Raw genomic sequence first — 19256 nt, 5'->3', positions numbered from 1 at the left:
TTCGGAAACATTTGGACGACGACCGGGCAGGGGCTGAGTGACACTCTTGGGGTTGCGGGTGTACCTTCCGCGTGGATCCAAAGGGGTCCACCGCCAAAGCAAGCGCTAACCTCTTAAGAGGATTGGCGTGATTGGTTGTCAGGGATGGCCTGTGTCATGCCACTTTCACATGTCAGAAGCACGGAAGGGACGAGACGACCAACTTCCAAAGATTTTCTTTTTCGTTTGTCCTGGGAAGGAGCTTCAGATCGGACTCTCACATGGTGTTGACTTGTTGGTCGAACTGTTCGCCCAGAGCGATGATGATCGACAATCGGTTTTATCATACATATGCAAGCCACAGAAAACAGAAAGAACTATCAAGCTCGAAGCCGTGTATCTCCGGTTTGCGACTCGATATTTGACAACAACAAGGTGTATCTCCCCTCGTTGTTGACTATGTCGACTGTAGAGGACATCGCAGAGTTGCAAAGATGATACACACCAAGTGGGAATAAGGGCTGACGTTACTCAAACACACCTCCTACGTCTTCCGTTTTCCGCAGTCTCACAGCATCCCATGTCCGACTGTTGACTGAGAAAGATCGTCCTTGCACAGGACGGCTTCGTGCATTCGCCATCAGGTGGGTGTCCATTATCTTGAGCGAGACGTGGATGATAAAGATCCCGAAGAATTGGACACAGATATCAATTCACGACATGTCTTCGGGAGTGACATATCCGCCAGACTGGTGGAAGCCTGCAGGTCTCAAATCCAGCCGCTGCCATGAGGCTGATATGCACGGGTACCGCCAAAGTGATAGGGTTGATTAAGAGACCAGGAACAAAGCACACTCACGTCACCGTGAACTGTGTACCTCGCAACTAATTCCGGGATGCGATTGAACGACGTGAAAACTCATTCTAACTAAAATCGATAACCCGCAACCAACCACACAGAAGCTCACCCGACACATTCACATTGCGGCTCTCAGGGTCCAGGCGTCTAGGCAGCTAATGACGGTACATCGCCTCTTCCTCGGCTGTAAACCTTGCACTTCTTTTCACCAATTCGTTACCTAAGTGGGATCTTGGCCGGCGCTCGATCGGGACTCGATCCGAGGGTGTGGTCTCTCTCGAACCCTAAGAACTAGGGTCTTGAGGCTCGCTGAAAGTCGGCCCGAGCAAATCTCGAGATTTCAATGTGCTTCACATCATCTTTCTTTCACAAGCTTCTGATTTCTTCTTTTGTCTTGACTCGTCGCACTGGTCCCAGCTGCTCGGCACGTCGACAGTCGAGATGAAAAGTGTCATGCCCTGTCTCAATGGCCGAAGCTCAGCTGGAGCATGTGCGTGGCAGGCCGTCCTAGGTATTGCGCGGAGGCCTTCCGCTCATGGAAACAGGACGTCTGGAAAAGGGGAATGGCTGACATGTGCAAGCGCCCCAGACCAAACCGATGGGACACTGACGGATGGAGCATAACAAGAAGCTTTGAGTTACCAGTCAATGACCCAAACATCACTGTGATTCAGTTTACAAGCTCTTGAAGCACGGTACCGACCATGCCTACACTGATTCCAACACGCCGCGACAATGTTTCAAATACTCTATTCTGACGTTCCAGTTCTCAATACTCTAAGGGTTCTGTCCTCACAACTCATATACTTCTCACCTTGAATATTAGCGAATTCAGATATTGCGGCGTATTGTTGGGAATGAATACAATCAGAAAACAAAGGACGAGAGAGTTCGTTACTTGTAACTCGACACCATCCACGGCGGCCGCCCCATGGGCTTAATCGTGATACGGTGGGTGGCATATAGCCGCCATATATCCGCCATCAAGGATCTCAACCTGCCAATCGGCGCGTCAGCGTGAGATGAATCATAGGAAGACAAGCAAGATATTATTCCCATTCTACGCTGTTCTTGGGACATTGTGGCTCATGGCTGTCATCACATCATTGTTTTGATCGCGAAGGGAGCTTCCTTGTGTCTTACCTAGTATCTCGAACAATTAGCTCTGCTGTACGACCGGGATAGTTTTGTGCCAGAAGGCGAGATCTTCATTGTTTATTGCGTGCTCAACAAGTTTCAAAAACCCGACTCTGAAGTGGAAGGTGCGAACCCGATCCCAAAATTTCTTGATGAAGTCAAGTCATAAAGCGGCAAGAACGTCTGCGTGACCTCCGTTTTCCCTCATCGGTCACCATACACCCAACCAGTCGAAAGTAGTTGCTCTTGCGTTCATTTTTGGATTCCCGTTACTTTTGCCTTCCTAACTTCCACGAAAATAAAACCTCAAATCATCAAGTCAATCAAACCGGTATGTCCTCGGCGCTTGGCATGGTCTGACACAACGATTGTACTTAACAAATGGGTGTATTACTAACTATATGCTGTAAACAGATACGAAAACTTAGAAGCGAGCCTCGACCTTGATCAGGGTATCTTGCAACGCCCACTCGTTCACCTTCTCCTTGCTGCGCACAGCCTTCACCTGCTCGGCCGTGAAACCCTTGGCTTCAACTGCCGGGTTGTAGCCCAGCTTGTTGAGCTTGCCAACTGTCGCCGAGTCAATAACCGGCGCCTCCTTGCCGTCAGCGCGCTTGTAGACGGTGACGACAGCGGCACCACCAAGTCCAAGGTTGTGCTGGAGCGCATACTTGGTGTGAGGCACGTTGCGGTTGTTGGCCCATCCACGAAGGTGCCATACCAACTCGGCGCACTGAGCGATACCAGTGGCTCCCAGAGGGTGGCCCTTGGAGATGAGACCTCCACTGGGGTTGACGACGACCTTGCCGCCATATGTGATGTTGCCGGCGCGCACAAACTCGTGCGCCTTACCAGGCTCGGAAAGACCCAAGGCGTCAATCAAAATCATCTCGTTGGCGCTGAAGCAGTCGTGGAGCTCGCAAACAGCGAAGTCGCTAGGCTTGACACCGGCTTCCTTCATGGCAACGCGCGCAGCGTGCTGGGTCATCTCGCGGCCCATCAAGTCGATGGAGCTCTTGGAGAAGAGGCTGGGCGCATCGGTGGCCATGCATTGTCCAGCAATGAGAACGGCCTGGTCCTTGAGGTGTGGGCGAGCGTCCAGGAACTCTTGCGAAACCAACACTGCGGCGGCGCCACCATCGGAAGTAGGGCAGCACTGGAGCTTCGTCAAGGGCTCGTGGACCTTGGGCGACTGCATGACCTGTTCGAGAGTGTATACGTCCTGGAACTGCGAGTAGGGGTTATTGACGGAGTGGGCGTGGTTTATGCGAGCGATCTCGGCAAAGTCCTCGGGCTTGGCGCCGTACCTATGAAAGAAAAGCAAACACGGTCAGTCATTACGTCTCTCATCCCATCCTCGCCGATACCGAGTGGTTGACTTACTTCTCCATATACTCCCGGCCAGCGTTACCGAACATCTGAGCGGCGCCAGGCGCCTTGGTGACTCCTCTTGTTGTGGCCATCATCTTATACGTGGTTCCGAGAGGGTTCTCTCTGTCGTTGAAATGGCTCTGCAAGCTACCAGCCTGCATCTTCTCGAAGCCTACTACCAACACACAGTCCGCGGCGCCGCTGGAGATGAAGTTGCGGCCCATGGCCAGACCTGTCGAGCCAGTCGAGCAGTTGTTGTTGACGTTGTAGATGGGGATCTGGGTCATGCCGAACTGGTAGAAGACGCGCTGACCGCATGTCGAGTCGCCGTAGCAGTAGCAGGCGATACCCTGCTCAACGTCGTCATAGGAGATCTGCGCATCGAGCATCGCCTTGACACCGGCCTCAAAACCAAGCTCGGTATAGTCGACCTTGCCTCTGGGCTTGATGAACTTGGTCATGCCCACGCCGAGGACGTAGCATGGCTTCTTCTGCTTGGGGGCCATTGTGAAAGGTCGGTATTGGTATCTTCGGAAACTGGTGAGTAGTTGGATAGTCGATGATCGAGGGGAGCGAGAAGAGGTTGAAAGCAAGAACCTACAAAATACGGTAAGAAGGATGGAGTGAGAACTTTATTGTTCCTGAAGGTTCATTCCTTCAAACCGTTAGCGTCCTGTTTCCCTGACGGTGATGGGCCCGCTTCCCCACGTTTTCCCCAGAGCCAAGTGCGGGGACGCCCCAGTTACCGAGGCACCTTGGGACGACAACACGCCAAAATATCTTGCCACCTGCCATCGAAACACCACCAACAAAGCAATGGTTTGGTACAATTCCATCCATCCAATGAAGAGCTTACCAGAACTGGCAGACAGTCATTTCAAAGCACACGACACGTGAAGGCTGTGGGCTTGGAACCGCCTGTCTTGGCAGACTTGGGGTATCACGAAGGCTTCGTTGCATCACCAACAGGACACTGACCCGTGGTTTGGTGGTGATGGTTTTAGCTTATAAACATCTCATCAAAACATCATGGTTTACAAAAGGTGGCATCCTGAGTAGGCGGAGCAAGACTACTATCGCGGTTTACTGAGAAGTGTCAACGAGATCATATCTGGAATTCATCAAGCTAATCTCCTATTCACCAACAGGCCCAACTCCTCACTACCTAACTGGGAAACCCAATGCTCAAGAAACGAAAGACACGGAACACGATTCCAGATGGTTTCGGAAGACTCTCACTTGGTCTCCTTGTTGATCTGAGTCCAGGCCTCATCGTTGGATCTCTTGACCGTGGGCTTGATGGGGTTGATGATTTGAGTCCAAGCCTCGTCATTGCCTCTCTTAGTCGTGGGGTTGATGATCTGAGTCCAGGCCTCATCATTGGCCCTCTTTACTGTGGGCTTGGTGGGGTTGATGATTTGAGTCCAAGCCTCGTCGTTGCCTCTCTTAGTCGTGGGATTGATGATCTGGGTCCAAGACTCATCGTTGGATCTCTTTGTGCTAGGGTTAATGATTTGAGTCCACGCCTCGGGATCAGACCGCTTCGTGATATACTTGGTCCAAGCCTCCTCCTTGTTGTCCCTGCCAATCTGCTGAGTCCAGCTCTCCTCCTCAGCGCGCTTGCCAGGAGTAGGAGGGTCGACAATCCAGGCCTCCTCAGCTCGCTTGCCGATCTGCTGAGTCCAGGACTCCTCGTTGCCCCTCTTGTTTATGATCTGGGTCCAAGCTTCGTCGTTGGCGGCTCTCTTGGGCGTGGGGTTGGTGGGGTTGATGATTTGGGTCCAGGCCTCGTCCTTATTGTCCCTGCCAATCTTCTGAGTCCAGCTCTCCTCCTCAGCGCGCTTGCCAGGAGTAGGAGGATCGACAATCCAGGCCTCCTCAGCTCGCTTGCCGATCTGCTGAGTCCAGGACTCCTCGTCGCCCCTCTTGTTTATGATCTGGGTCCAAGCTTCGTCGTTCGCGGCTCTCTTAGTCGTGGGGTTGATGATTTGAGTCCAGGTCTCCTCGTTGGCTCTCTTAGCCTCGGGGTGCTTATCATGTAGAGGCTCGTTGTTGATGATTTGGGTCCAGGCCTCGTCTGACTTGCCTGCATCCTCTGTTAGTACCAGTTTTCAGATGGCTCATCACCCCGAAGATGCTCACCAGGAGTTGGGAGGGCAATGGCACCAATGGCCAGGAAGGCAATGATGAAGGAGGTCTGAGTGATCTGCATCTTTAAAGACGGGAGAGATAGTCAGTGGTGAGTGAATGATGGAGACAAGTGCTTGAATTTGCTGGATGAACTCACTTCAACAGGACGGGATATCTGGACTATTTATGTCTATCAACTTGAGCGGTCTTGGTCATCATGCCTGATATCTCGCCATCACCGTTTACACTGCCGATTTTTCTTTTCCTGCCCAAGCAATACTCCAGGACGAACATAGGGGGCGTACTTGAACGGTGCCCGACTGACCCCCTCACTTGGCAATAAGCGTTGTTGATCATGCTGCTCTCGTAACGGAGATGCTCGCGCAACTTTTGTCGGCTGAACTTATCTCCAAGCACTCCAGATTACATAAGATATGGCTATAGGAACGAAGATGGTGCAGGTTTGGCCGGAAGAGGAAGCTGGTATTCGTTTTCTCTGGGCATCATGTTGATGCAAGGCCGATCATACCTTGATCCTCTTTGATAGTTTCCAGAGAGGACTGTAAGTAATGTCCAGAGTTGATCTTGGGTCGTGCTTCAAGACGCATATGGATCACACATCCGCAGAATGTTGAACATTGCTTGTTTGGGGGTTGCAGTTGGAGAAGGATAGTCTGTTGCGATATCGGCCCCCTTCCGTCCGATGTCCTTCTGATTTGTATGTTTCCTTTACGGGTTTATGCAATACTCCCTTGTAAGTTGATACAAGCTGAATTCGAACTGGTTCGTTTGTTACTCTTTTCACAACTTCGAGATTCATTTCGTCCCGGTCGTCACGGAAGCTATCAGCCATTTTCTGTCTTCCTTTCTTCACCCTTTGAGCTCTTCAAAATGGACAAGTTCAAGCCCACCAAGTATCTCCCAGTTGATGGGGAAGATTCGTACTCACCAAAACGCGAGTCTGACGGCGGTGACGAGGAGTGTGGTGAGTTTTCAACCGCTCCATCAGCTCGCTGGGCGGGCTCGAAAGGCTCGTGGGTTCACCAACACTGGCGCTCTGTTACCGTCCATGCCTTGCTTATTGCGACGAACTTATTCCTCTTCATCGCGTACACGAAGGGAGTCATTGCTCCTGTGCGTTATACCGATCCTCAGCATGAGCCGAGTGAGTTTTTTTGTTGAGCCCTTCTTACCCATCCTGCTGCTTTTCTAGAAGATCACTCTGACTTGTTAATGTATAGCTCCGTTCCGCTCTGTGGTGAAATACGAACAAAGGGCGTTTGATATGGGAGCCATTTATGGCCTGGGAAAGAACATGTCATTGAACACGCAAAAGGGAAATATCGACTTCAATGGGCCACCTAGACCAGAGCTGGAAAATGCATGGGATAACCTTCTCCGCTGTAAGCTTCTTTCTCACTCCAGCGGTGATGTTAAGTTCTCGATGTTGCTAACACGCTGGAACAGTTCAAAACGTTCGCATCCCCAGAAATGACATGGGTCAGTTCCAGGACGACGACACTGTCATTCGCTTGACAGATGGGTCCTACTACTTCACCGTATCAGTCTTCCATGGTCTTCACTGCGTTGAGAGACTCCGGAAATACATCTACAAGGACCATTATTACCCCGACCTCACTGAGATGCAAGCCATTTCCCTGCTGAAACATACGGAGCATTGCATCGACTACTTCTTGCAGTATCTCCAGTGCAATGCGGACACGACACTTCTTCCCATGGAGTGGACGACTGAGTGAGTCTTGCTCCGCGTTTGAAATTGTGATAATTACTGACATCAGTACTCCTCCACAGAGATCCAAAGCCCGTCTCTCAGGGTTTGGGCAGACACACATGTGTCAACTGGGACTCAATCTTTGACTGGGTGAAGGAGAACTCCTTTGACCCCTTTGAGCCAGGCATCTTGATGCATCCCATCTTTGGTAAGCTACAGTACTCGGCTTGATTCTTTGCGCGCTGGCGAGACTAACAGAGACAACCACAAACAGGCGATCCGTACGACCGAAATGCTTCCCACCACCACGTCAATGTAGGACTTACAGAGGCCGGCGGGATTCTGCATCTGAATGAGGATGGGACGTTGAAAGAGGGTAGCAAAAAGGGACATTCACATTCGCATTCGTGAATTATGCAGATAAGCGAGCAACGACTCCTCGAACAGAATATACTTTATGGTTTCGGTGTCATCGATCATCAACCGCTGTAACCACATCGCGACCTAGAACTATCGTGCCAAGCCAATCTTCCTCTACTCCTCTTTCTTCCAAAGCGGTTGTCACTTTCCTATCCGGGAACGAAGCTATCATCACGTACAGGATCGTCCAGATGTCGTGCCGCCCCCCCAGTTCAGTTGACACATGGGCACGGTGACATCGCTCCAATCCTTATTCCGACTGCGCCGCCGCCTCGTTCCCTCAAAGTGCGGAGAAACTTAGGAAACAGAAGATAAACAGAAGCCAAGAAACCGCATTCATCACGACATTCCGGTTGCTATCATATGAGGCTACCTACATAGTCGCCATATGTGGTTTCCGTCAAATCCGGTGGTCTATTGTACCAAGATTGTCACCTACTCCGCACACGAAACGCATGCATGCATGCTGGGCATGCTGGCGTGGCCGAGTCCGGGAAAGCGAGGATGGACTGTATCGTACTATCGATCTCGATGCAATGCTGCATCCCAAACGGGATGGAGTAGCGAGGAAAATAGGTTCTGACGCGAGACGGGCGGAAGACTGGGCACGGTTCGGCCCGCGGACGCCAATTGTGGAATCGAACTCTTGGAGACGGGAGGTTCGTCCCAACTCTTGAGTAGGTATGTCCATAGCACTGATCTTAATGAGATGGTGGCTGACTACCCACCTATTTAGAAGCTTGCACGAGAGATGGGCATCTCAAGATGGCAAATACCCCAGGTCAGCATTTTATCCTCAGGATAATACGAGATGGACCGGGCCACGAAAGTTTCCCTATACTCTTTCATATCACCCCTATTATGAAAACATATTGATCATTGTCCGGATGTTCCACTCCAGCCCAACAGCGTTCAGCCTATGCGCTTCGCTTCCGAACCCGAGTCGATTTGCATACGCATATCTCGGCGAGGTCAAGATAGTGACACCTCCCCTTTTTGGACTGACACAAAGCTCCGAATCTTTGTTGATCCCCTCTTCGAGAACCGAATAGTTGCATACTACCTCTAGGGACTCCAAAAACCCCGACTCCCATGTTCCATTGGTGTTCCATTGCTTGATTCTCTAATGAAACCATTCATGAACTACCAAGTCTCGTTCGCTCTTCGCCGATACCGCTGAAGCTCGAGTTAGGCAGGCCGAGTGCTAGATAGATGTCATTACCACCTCGGATCTCACACCTCACCATCACCGTCGCCGTTTTAGGATTTTGCAACCGCCAATACCACAACATGCTGTCGGGTAGTCACATACATCATGTCGCCAACTTTTGTCTCAACATTCGGTGCTCAAATACGTCAGCGCACTGTGTCGTGACTATCACCTCCGACCTCGCTCGCCCTTCATCACAACAAGAACCAGGGTTATTAACGACGGTCACGGATTGCGTTTGCTACAACATCGTCATGCTTCCGACTTTGGTTGAAGGCTACCTGCCTTTTCAGGAAGAGGGGTTTCAGCATCAGAGCTGAAAGATCTCCGCTTGGGGGAACATCGAGTGAGTGTTGAGGCAACTGCGACTGGTCAGCCAGTCGAGCTTGATTGGGAACAAGGAACATTCCGAGATAGGGGATTGAACTTCGTGAGAGGTTGAGCAGGCGATGGTTGATCAAGAATGGGAAGTGGGCGGGCGGGGTTTCGGTGAGTTGCGTGCTCGGGATCAGATTGTGTGCTTACTTGTGCTGATACATCGAAGTGGAATGACTTGTTCTTGCGCCGCAGGTCGCAGTGACTTCTTCGTAATGCGCACTGGCAACCACTAGCACGCGCTTTGGTGAGCAACTACGTTCAGACCATCCGGGCTTTGGGTAAGAGGGATCAGACATGTGCTCAGGAGCTACCGAGTGAGTGTCTGGTGCCAAAGTCACCGGTCCGTGGTATCGACCGGACAACCGAAGATCTCGGGTTAGTCCCGTTTTCCCTCCTTCACTTCCCGAAGCAAATAGGGTTACATTTCACTTTCCGTACTCTCACCAGTTGCACTTACCCCATGTTCTTCGTAAGCATCCTTTTTTTTTCATGATGCCAAACTGTCATGCTAGCCGTTACATCCATCAAAATGCTCTCCGCCCATCTCTTTTCATCTATTCATGTCCAACCATCTACCCAATCCCCAACCCTCGGTCTAGAGGAACTGGAATCTACAACATGAGCCAATCCACGACCCCCTTCCTCTCAAAGAAGAAACGCGAGAAGGATCACGAAGAAGAATATGAAGAAACAGAAAACTCGTCAACAACAGACGTCGATCTTGAAGACGCCATCGACGCCACATCCCACAAAAGTCCACGCCCACATCGAAGGCCTTCGCCCTCCTTCCTCCGACGTGTTCTTTTCCGCTCCTGTCCAGACTTAGTCCTCTACCTCTTCGCCCTCTGGGGGTTTCTATCTCTCATCTTTCAGCTCGCCCAAGTTTTGCTACCCATAACTCCCGTCTTTCCCTCTTATCATGTCCCAACAACAACCTCAACCCCAGGAGGAGCAAAGGGCAACACCGCCAGCACAGCAACAAAAGACATAGACGTCTACCGCCCATCGACATACCCTGACGCTTCCTACGACCTCTGCTCCTGCGGTTCTTCCACCCACGAAGCGGCTTCCTTTGACTGCGTCTACGACACGATGGCAGCCGCCTGGCTCCCTCCCCATTGTCGGGACCCAGAACTGACTTCCATTTTTGACCATTCCGGCCCTGGCAATGGAGGGTCATGGCATTATTATGCTGACAAAAACGGCACTACGCGCATTAATGCCCACCAGATCTCTTTGCTAGCAGATCAACCGAAAGGGGAGAACGTGTTCTGGGCAACGAGGGAGTGGCATCTGGCTCATTGTCTTTTCTACTGGCAGAAGTTGGTAAGGATGAGAGATACGGGCGCGGTTATGGAGAGGAGGTTTGATGGGTGGGCGCATGCGAAGCATTGTTATGGATTGTTGATGAAGAGGGATGCGCCGCCGAGGGATATGTTATTGGAGGTTGATGTTAGACTGAGTAGTGGGTTTGAGGTCGGGATGGGAGAAGGCCACGAGGGGGGGCATGGAGGGCATGATGGGCATTGATTTTTTGACTCCTTCTAATGGGAGAAGGGTAGTGATGCTGATATTTTTTTGACTACAGAAATAATACGCTCACATGTATAAAGAGCTTAGTATACATCGGTTATCTTTCTGCCTTGTAGAGGTAGGTAGGTAGCCAGTGATTGTATCCTTTACGGCTCCGCAAGCAATCAAGTAACCACATTTCTCTCACCTCGTTCTTGGTCAACTCCAAATCCTCCCCCTCCTGCTTCTCGGGCCGCGACTGATATACACTCGTATCCTGTTTCGTCAGTGGTTCCAACTCCAGCAAAAACTCCTCCGTCTTGAGCTGCCGGAACAGCGGTGCCCATGACTTGAGCTTTTGCAAAACCTGAGATTTGTAAAAGCACTGCCCAGCAGTCTCCATCTGCTCCCTTAGCATATGGATCGAGGCAGTACTCAGCACCACGGTGAGGAACCTTAACTTGATCTCTTCGTGGGTAGTTAGGAAGGTAAGCATGGCTTCCAGCTCTGAAGTAACCGTGTCCATGAAATCCGCCGAGCACTCTACGCGTAGAATTACGCCCCGCATGAGAAGCAGAACGGCCGGACGGTCGCGGACAAATTGCAGGAAGAGCGAGGGGCCTTCAGGAAACTCGAAGACGGAGTTGAAGAAGAGCCGGGAGGCGAATTCGCGGGTTATAAAGGGAGACATTTGCGAGAGTTGGAGGAGGCTGGTGTAATGGGAGGGGGGAATGTAGCGGCCTGTGCCGAGGCCGAAGGTTGTTACGCATCGATTAGACGGGATTATTGAGCCTGATGAACTTGAGCCTGAAAATGACGACAATGAAGTGTATTCCAGCATAGGATCCCAGCCTAGCCAGTTGTGGGCGGTGTCGCAGAAGCCACAATGGTTGTCGCAGCATTTTTCGACGACGGGGTCGACTAGAAGGCGGTAGTAGGGCTGGCGGGATTGTCGTCGTTTTCTACGTCGGGGTAGACTTTGAGAGGAGGAGGACTGCTGTTGCTCGTCTCCGTCCAACATTCCCATCTCCACGTCTCTGTCCATGTCCGAATCCGAGTCTTCACCATTCTCTTCTTCCTCCTCGCTCCAATCAGAGTTCCCCGGTCCTTTATCTTCATCCTCAGGAGTAGGCACATACGGCTTGCCATACGACGCCTCGGGCCACTCGTCGTACTTGACCGTCTGATTTGTCGGCATATTCCATCCCGAGGGAAGATTCTCAGGTGGCACAGCCCCATTGGTAATAGCCGCGAAGAGATGGACAGGACTGATTGGGTTGCGGACATACCAGGGCGTAAGAGTGTCCATGGTGCGTGTGATCACGGGATCTGACACGACGAGGTCGTTGAGGTGTCATTGAGGGCGCTCGTGGTTCCATTCCTTTTCGGTGATGCGGAAATGAATTCCTTGATATCCCTTCAGGGGAGAACTTGACGTGCAAGGTTTGCTGTGGTCCTGGAGTCTTCCCACATTGTGCCGGAAGGGATTGATGAACCGGTCGTAAATCTCATGGCGCATCTCGAGAGGGAGGGCGAGGAGAAGACATACTTCCGGTTTCGTTTTTGAGTCTGAGTAATCGGACATGCCCAGCTGCTCAACCAGGTCTTTGAGAATGGGATGGTCGCTACTTCCATGCTCGGCTTGGTAGGTGTGCCTTGAACGCTCATTTTCGAAGCGCTCGCGCACTTTGGTGGGACACTGAGGATCGAGTGATTCCCAATCGAGCGGGGTGACGGGCATGAAGTTGAAGGAACCGAAACCTTGGGTGGAGTCTGCGCCATTGCAACCCTCGGCTTGGGGCGAGCTCGAGAGGAGTGTAGATTAGCTGTCGGCTGCTTCCATGTTGTGTTGTGTGCTGGTGTCTGTCACATGCAGGGAGGGTGTCAGAGGCGGAAAGAAAAAAGCACTTGGTTTTGTAGTGGTGACGAAAAAGGGGGAATGGATATCAGCGCAGCCTGAAAATACTAGAGCGAGACCTTAAAGGGTGAATATAAAGCCTAGTGAAGGGGCCCCAAGGCGTAGACTTCCAATAGAGTGCTCGAGTTGTTGGCATGAGATATGAAGGTGAAGTGGAAGCTATCGCGGGGTTCCCGCAAACGTGAAGGGTCAAGAAACCTCGGCAGCCTAATTGGGCTTGCAAGTGAAGCTGACTGGCTCAGCTCAGGCCTGCTGCCTGAAGCCCAAAAAGATAAATGCAACAATCTGTAATAGCAAACAGCATTGAATGCGGTCATCTTGTTGATGACCAATCGGCTTTCACAAGGCTGAGATGGAATGTTTTCGGTGTTGAAGGGCGGCGACAACTCTCCGAGGAAAATATTTCAATTCAAGCCAGATGAGTACGAGTCTGGACGAATGAATAGGTAGTGAGCCTGGTAAAAGATGTGCTACGTGACTGAGGTAGTTATGCGGACAACTTGCCTGTAAACGGAGCGATATCCCGCTGGAATTATCAGTTAGGAACAGGCCTTATGCAACATTGTTCCTTCGTTGCTTTGATAAGCCGTATGCCGCCTTCAACCTTCTACAGAATACACATTCTGAAAGAGGCTCTTTGTTGTGTCCAGAGGCATCACCATTGCCGTGATAGTGACGGAGATTTCGGAGAGTGTTGTCGAGGTTCATGTGAGTAAGAAGAGAAAACGATGAGGGCCCTGTACCCGAGCTTTAGGTTACCCGGCTAACTTTTCTGCCAACTGCTCGTTTGAAACTTGCTCGTAAAACATACTTCAAGTAGGATCATGAGTGTAGGAAGCCCTATTATTTCTCGCCTGTTCTGATATCTGATTTGCGTTTCAGGAACAAGTGACAAAGTCGATGCTGATACGGATAGGTGCCTTGGAGAGTAAAGCTTAAGATGTTTTGGCCGTTGACAACGCACCTGAATGTTTCTTTGGAATCTTTTTGGCTTAGAATGGCAGTTAATCAAATCTCGTAACCAATTCTAATCGTGACGTCGTTAAGAGGAAATTTGAGCAGCAGGAGGATAAAAGACCAAAAGGAAGTACAAGCTCATGATCCCTGGGCAATGAGAATAATCATCTCCACCACTAGGTCAACAAAAGGAGACAAAACAGGGAAAAGGAAACACGCAAACAATGCTTGGGCTCTTCAGCATTCACACAACTTCATATGTGTAATATCCGTTCCCTTCACCCACTCCGAGCACAGGGTTCGGGGTCCCGTTCTTAATGTTGTGTTCGGCAACCCGGGCGACACCCTTGAGAAACTTCGAGATCTCAGGGAGGTACTCTCTTTCGACCCTTGAAGGGTAACGATGCTCTAGGTTAGTATTCAACGGAGGGCCGTTGACATACGGATCTTTCTTCAAGTAGTTCATTCGCTCTTCTGGATCTTCCCCAACCCTTTCAGCAAACCACGCGTCGATATCCGGGAAGAAGCCTCTCCTCTTCAGCCTTTCCAGATTTCTTTTCCAGCGCCTCAAACGTTTGAAGTATGAGAGTTCGTCAACCTTTTCAACAGAGCGGCTGTCACTGCCGCTATCTGAGTCATCGCCGGAAGAAAGGGAAGCCTTATAAAGGTGGTCAGAGAAGAAAAAAGTCCCAGCCCTTCGAAAATGCGTTGTTGTCTTCAAAAGGACCAGCCCATGGAGTGCCACAGACGGCGAGCCATCGCTGGTTCTAACCTCAAACGGAGCCAAGTAGGCCTCTTCTTTCTCTGCCTCGGTGTCGCTGACGACGTCCCATTTGACATTTAGATCAGTTAAGATGAGCGCATCCAAGTCGCAAGTTTCCTGGAGTTCTATATTGTAAATGGACAAGTCGTCGGAAGTAGCGGTGATTCTTGCAGGAAGGACTGGGCTTCGTAGCCTGATGCTTCCCCCGCAAGCAACAGAGCCGAAAGGGTTTGTTCTGGTCTTTGGTCTTGTCTTGGCTTCCAAAACCTCAGCTAAGATATCGACCAAATCTTGGTCGGTGTGTGCCCGTAGCTCAGACTCCAATTCAGGTTGACTCTGCTGGTTCAGTGAAGCCCAAGACCATGAAGGGGCTATTTCTGTAATCCTCTGACTACATGGCCGTAAAGAATGCCACAACAGCTCCCGAACAAGGCGATATGACCACAGACCGGCATGATAGGTGATACCACTCCAACTGCTACCAAGTTGCTCTGCAAGACCAGAAATAGCCACAAGCCTGTCTGAAGGCTTTGTCAGTGACCTGGTGAAATAAGTCGTGATCACTCGATTCCATGTGTCGTTCCGCTCCGAGTCGACTAGTTTGCCCTCGACGAGCTTTTCCCAGTCAGGTCGGAAGATCGTAAGCTCCTGTAAATCCGTGGATCTCTCCAAAGAAACTGGGAAGGACTCATTTGCTTCACACGTTGAGCATTCCCAGTGTAGTTCATTTTGACCAAAGATCAGGGTACGTCGCGGCAGGAGTTGTTCCTGAAACACCCATCCACGGGTGTAGAGAATGAGTCCGTCTTTCGACACGTTAGTATGCTCGGTGGCATACGTGTTCAGTAAGTAACGATTCTCTCCGAATGGTATAGAGAAAGGTGCTACCGAAAGTGGGTATCTTTGGTAGAAGAAGCCACCGCTCGAGTCAGGTGAGGCGCCAGCGGCCAAGTTGAGAAAGGAGTTCCGGTAGACCTGGTGCATTTTGGCCGATTCTTGGATCCAGTCCTCATCTCCTGGTGAATTCTGGATGATGCAGAGGGAATCAATCCAGATAAAGCGGGTGTTCAATTTTCGAGTGACTTCGATAGCATGTTGAAACGTCTTCGGCAGCTCGCTCAGTTGAATACCGTTCAAGAAGGTAGCATAGTTTTCTTTCAAAAGTCGAGTCGGGACTCCTTTTTTTCCCCAGCAATGACTCAGAGTCAGGTAGGGTTCTTCGACAAAGCCAGGTTGACTTGTTTCGCATATCCTGACCTGTACGTCTCCAGTAATTCCGACTGCAATGAGTCGAGCAGGCCATCTATCCCGTGAACTCGAGGTCTGAACCGGGTTACAGAGAGGGTGCGAGCGGCAGTTCTCGATCCACTTGAGCGCTTGATTCCAGCTTGCGTCGCCTGCCGTACTAAGGGCAGTTGGGAAGCCACGGCCTGGAGGAAGCATATCTGCATTAGCTGATTGTGTGTGTCATCTCGTTGTCATTGTAATGTCGATATAACGGGGTCATGAACAAAGCTTACCATGGCCCTTGTCCTTGAGTTGGATACCAAGATTGACGACCTGAGCCTTTTTGCCATCACTTCCCAAAACAGTAATTCCCAGGATGCCCTGCCATTCAGCCCGATCCCAATCGCTTGAGCAATCGTTCAACTCTATTTCTAGTGTCAATATTGCATCTCCCCGCCCGAGAGCGTCAATACCTGATTCCTTGCTCTCGACATCATCAAGACCCCCAGGGTGCCACTCATCCCCCGCCCCGACTACACCAAACAAAGCATGCCTAGCCGCCATCGCGAGAGTCTTGAGTTCGAGCATTCGAGCACTTTCATGACCATTTAAAATTTGGGCCATGAGGCAATGACAAACGTGGCAGTTTCCTTCCGTAGACGATCTGAAAAATTCGTTGACGGTACAAAAGGGCGCTTCGGTGTTCCAGATTCGATCCCCAGCAGGTATGTCGCCTATCATGTTGAACGCCGCCGTACAATGTGCACACATGCGATCAAACGCAGTTTCTGGGATAACTTCAGGTCCGAATTTAGCTATGCAATATTCGATATATGCTTCATACGATCTGAAGTGCGGGGGCAAAGATAAAGGGCATAGTCGGGTCTCGGTAGGCGGCTGAGGAGGCGACGGCGGTAGAGGCGGCGGCGGAGGCGGTAGTGGAGGCGACGGAGGCGACGGCGCACATTGGCTAGGCTCTGAGAGAATCTGTCTTGCTTCTGGAAGAGCAGAGGGGCATGAGGGCGCGCGACTTGTCTTGGAGAGGGGCAGTTCGGCGGTTACGCCCTTCGACTTCTTGCGATTCATGCGTTCGCTGAGGCAAAAGCCGCAGTTGAATATACTCAAAAGGCCCGCTGACTTCATGGCTGGATATGACCATCAAAGCTCAAGTAGGTCACGAAGCCTGGTAAGAAGCTCGCACATGAAGGAGTTGACGATAACTTGACTGCAGTGGGCCAGGTTTGTTTGTGTGGTAACAGGTGAAAGTCCTGCCAGGCCTTTTTGTCGGAGAAAGAATGAGGAACAAAATCTTTCGATGAAGCACGGCCAACGGGAAAGCAAGCAACCGAGAGTGGAAACCTCTCTTTTCTTGTACGTTGCTGCTGGCATCAGGCAAGGCGACCACGTAAGAGAAACAGCGCCATTTGGCGTTGTGTGGTTGGTCATTGATACAGGACGACATTACCGGACTAGACTAAACTGGTTGCAACTTGCAAGTGGGAGGTTAAAATTAGAAAAAGGTATTCCGTGGAAAAAGAGGAGGGCAGACGATTTTGGAACAAGAAGGGGATGAAAAAAGCACAAGGAGAATGAGCAAAAAAATACATACAACACCAGGGATTCGCTGGTCGTCACCGACCCAACTACTAGTCTGGCCCTCACTGGCTTATCTATGGGAGAGCGGACGGGATCCCGAGTTTTCCAGTGGGTATGGTCGTATGTATTTGAGACGGTTGAATCAGGTACTTGTAAAAGCATGTCCAAACGCAGCTGATGCCACAAAGAAAATAATGAATGGCGATACCTCACCTGTGGTGGGATGCATCGCAATTGTGTCACCTGTGGTGAGATGCCGAGGTGCTGATGCCGGTGCGCATGTAGGTAGGTGACAGCAGAGGCGGCAGAACGCAGTGGCAGGCTCAGTAGGGAAAGAAGGCAACAACAACACGCGATCCGTCCAACAAGGAAACCTAAGGGAAGAATGGGAACGTGAAAGATAACCCAACAAGGAATTTCGACAACTTGAAGAGGAAAGCGACATACCATCCGACAGCCCAGTCCCCTTGGGAATTTAACAAGGCCCAGCGCACGATATGGCGGGAAGGAAGATGATGAACAGCGCGTGCAAAAACGGAAAAAAGTTCAGAGCAACCTAGTCAAAGATGTGAGATGGAAGGGATGGTATTGATCCTGATCCAGGTCAAGGAGCCAAAACGATAACGGCCCAGAACACGAAGATCAAGCAACCAAACCAGCTGTTGAAGCCCAAAAGATGTAGCGGTCCTTGTGGCCATTCCCCTCCCTACTTCGAGTCCTAGCTTCCTCTTCTGGCTTCCTGTCCTGCTCCAGTTCGCGCGTTCTGTTCTAGCCTGTGACTGATTGCCGTGCCTTCCACGAAAGGAGGTGATCATGACGTCCTTCCTTCCTTTCAGAAGCGGCAGACGCCTTCCATATGAGATGTGCTAGGATTTTACAAGCCTTCTTCCAGGTCGGGTCCTCGTACCTACCTGCCTGCCTCTTGACTCCAAGTTGAGCAAACCCCGGCCGTTGGTCCCGAGACGTGCATCGTGCTTGCCAGGCAGTGATTGGGTGTATGGGCTTGTTCAGGTTGTTTCGGTTTAATCCAGGCTCAGTTTGCAAAGAGGGGTTCATCTGATGATTCGGCTTATTGGGCGCTACTGAGTGGCATGTCGTTGTGAGGAAGGAAGACCGTCTTCCTAGAGACCCCCGGCTTAACTACTACAGTACCGACGGCGATGGCCCTCAAGAGGTGAATTCATCGAGATCCAAAGGGAAAATATAAACGAAACCCTCATGCACCTTGACAATGACGGGACATCCAAGGTAAGTGTAATGTATCACTTTGCTTTCATTCTTTCTTCCCAGGGGGAATCATCCGCTCGCTACTTGGTATATCTGCTCCTATTCCTGACTTCCCCACCAAAATATCTCTGGCTCTCCTCCCAATTGTATCCTTTTCCTTCTTCCTTCTTCAGGAACAAGGATACGGGTATAAAACCTACGGTGTCTCCTCCATCCTGCGCTCGCCAGAATATCAAAAATTGTGTAACAAAAGCTGGAAGGAAGAACAAAAATTTGATCAGGCTAAGTTCAGACCGCCTACCACCCAGACCTCCCATTCAGTTCATGTCCGTACGGTTCCGTTTTGATCCATTTGATCCTGGCCCTCCATTCGTTTGGATCTTTCCTCCAAAGTGAATACGCTGTTTGCAAGATAATGATATGCCTGAACTGAGCCTCTCCAGCCGGGATGACGATGCTTTCATCCAAGACAAGAATGGACGGCCAGAGAAAAGAGTATATATACAGCAAGTTCGAATTGAAATACGCGACTAGAAAATAGTAAAGGTAGGTAGCAGCGGGTTGATTGATTGTGGCGATGATGATGTTGACGAACTTGGCGATGAGAAGCCGGACAACAGTAAATGAGACAGTTATGATTATGGCTTTGGTATGGTATGGTATAGTTTTAGTAGTATGACGTGTTGGTTGTAGGAGGTAGGTAGGTAATGGAAGGTAGGTTGGATATGGGTATGATGGGTTCGATATGATAAAAACAGTTTACAGTAGTTGTTTGTACAGGGGTATAAATGCGATGAATGCATACGCTTTGCTCAAGTTTCAAAGGTGCCAAACCAACGT

General features: G+C 50.6%; 6 protein-coding genes across 6 annotated transcripts; 2 read left to right on the top strand and 4 right to left on the bottom strand.

Annotated features, from left to right (window-relative positions):
- Window positions 1–1248: 1248 nt before the first annotated feature.
- SMAC4_08249 (uncharacterized protein) lies at window positions 1249–4147 on the bottom strand. The gene is made up of 2 exons (XM_003345193.2): window positions 3359–4147; window positions 1249–3282 (listed from the first exon to the last, which is right to left on the bottom strand). The coding sequence occupies exons 1-2, from the start codon at window positions 3850–3852 to the stop codon at window positions 2400–2402; spliced, it is 1377 nt and encodes a 458-aa protein (XP_003345241.1). The 5' UTR covers window positions 3853–4147; the 3' UTR covers window positions 1249–2399.
- Window positions 4148–4481: 334 nt separating this feature from the next.
- Window positions 4482–5658, bottom strand: SMAC4_08250 (uncharacterized protein). Its single transcript, XM_003345194.2, has 2 exons — window positions 5489–5658; window positions 4482–5432 (listed from the first exon to the last, which is right to left on the bottom strand). The coding sequence occupies exons 1-2, from the start codon at window positions 5556–5558 to the stop codon at window positions 4582–4584; spliced, it is 921 nt and encodes a 306-aa protein (XP_003345242.2). The 5' UTR covers window positions 5559–5658; the 3' UTR covers window positions 4482–4581.
- Window positions 5659–6307: 649 nt separating this feature from the next.
- On the top strand, window positions 6308–7643 carry SMAC4_08251 (uncharacterized protein). Its single transcript, XM_003345195.2, has 5 exons — window positions 6308–6641; window positions 6718–6879; window positions 6944–7229; window positions 7289–7416; window positions 7483–7643. The coding sequence occupies exons 1-5, from the start codon at window positions 6368–6370 to the stop codon at window positions 7617–7619; spliced, it is 987 nt and encodes a 328-aa protein (XP_003345243.1). The 5' UTR covers window positions 6308–6367; the 3' UTR covers window positions 7620–7643.
- Window positions 7644–9834: 2191 nt separating this feature from the next.
- On the top strand, window positions 9835–10746 carry SMAC4_13783 (uncharacterized protein; the record flags this gene model as incomplete). The annotated part of the gene is made up of 1 exon (XM_066091613.1): window positions 9835–10746. One exon carries the CDS (start codon window positions 9835–9837, stop codon window positions 10744–10746), a length of 912 nt encoding a protein of 303 aa, XP_065947114.1.
- A 100-nt stretch (window positions 10747–10846) lies between these two features.
- Window positions 10847–12037, bottom strand: SMAC4_08252 (uncharacterized protein; the record flags this gene model as incomplete). Its single annotated transcript, XM_003345196.1, has 2 exons — window positions 10847–10858; window positions 10937–12037. 2 exons carry the CDS (start codon window positions 12035–12037, stop codon window positions 10847–10849), a joined length of 1113 nt encoding a protein of 370 aa, XP_003345244.1.
- A 1803-nt stretch (window positions 12038–13840) lies between these two features.
- SMAC4_08253 (uncharacterized protein) lies at window positions 13841–16679 on the bottom strand (the record flags this gene model as incomplete). The annotated part of the gene is made up of 2 exons (XM_003345197.2): window positions 13841–15820; window positions 15887–16679. The coding sequence occupies 2 exons, from the start codon at window positions 16677–16679 to the stop codon at window positions 13848–13850; spliced, it is 2766 nt and encodes a 921-aa protein (XP_003345245.2). The 3' UTR covers window positions 13841–13847.
- Window positions 16680–19256: the final 2577 nt, after the last annotated feature.

The sequence above is a fragment of the Sordaria macrospora genome, chromosome 5 (genome assembly GCF_033870435.1).
Source record: "Sordaria macrospora chromosome 5, complete sequence".
NCBI classification, from domain to species: Eukaryota; Fungi; Ascomycota; class Sordariomycetes; order Sordariales; family Sordariaceae; genus Sordaria; species Sordaria macrospora.
This window is presented reverse-complemented; position numbering and strand designations above follow the sequence as displayed.

Coding starts and splice junctions, on each gene's coding strand:
- SMAC4_08251 (XM_003345195.2), top strand. CDS start 6,368: ATGGACAAGTTCAAGCCCACCAAGTATCTCCCAGTTGATGGGGAAGAT. Junction 7,230..7,288: donor CCCATGGAGTGGACGACTGA/GTGAGTCTTGCT, acceptor ACTCCTCCACAG/AGATCCAAAGCCCGTCTCTC. Junction 7,417..7,482: donor CTTGATGCATCCCATCTTTG/GTAAGCTACAGT, acceptor AACCACAAACAG/GCGATCCGTACGACCGAAAT.
- SMAC4_08250 (XM_003345194.2), bottom strand. CDS start 5,558: ATGCAGATCACTCAGACCTCCTTCATCATTGCCTTCCTGGCCATTGGT. Junction 5,433..5,488: donor CATTGCCCTCCCAACTCCTG/GTGAGCATCTTC, acceptor CAGAGGATGCAG/GCAAGTCAGACGAGGCCTGG.
- SMAC4_08249 (XM_003345193.2), bottom strand. CDS start 3,852: ATGGCCCCCAAGCAGAAGAAGCCATGCTACGTCCTCGGCGTGGGCATG. Junction 3,283..3,358: donor GGCCGGGAGTATATGGAGAA/GTAAGTCAACCA, acceptor TTTCTTTCATAG/GTACGGCGCCAAGCCCGAGG.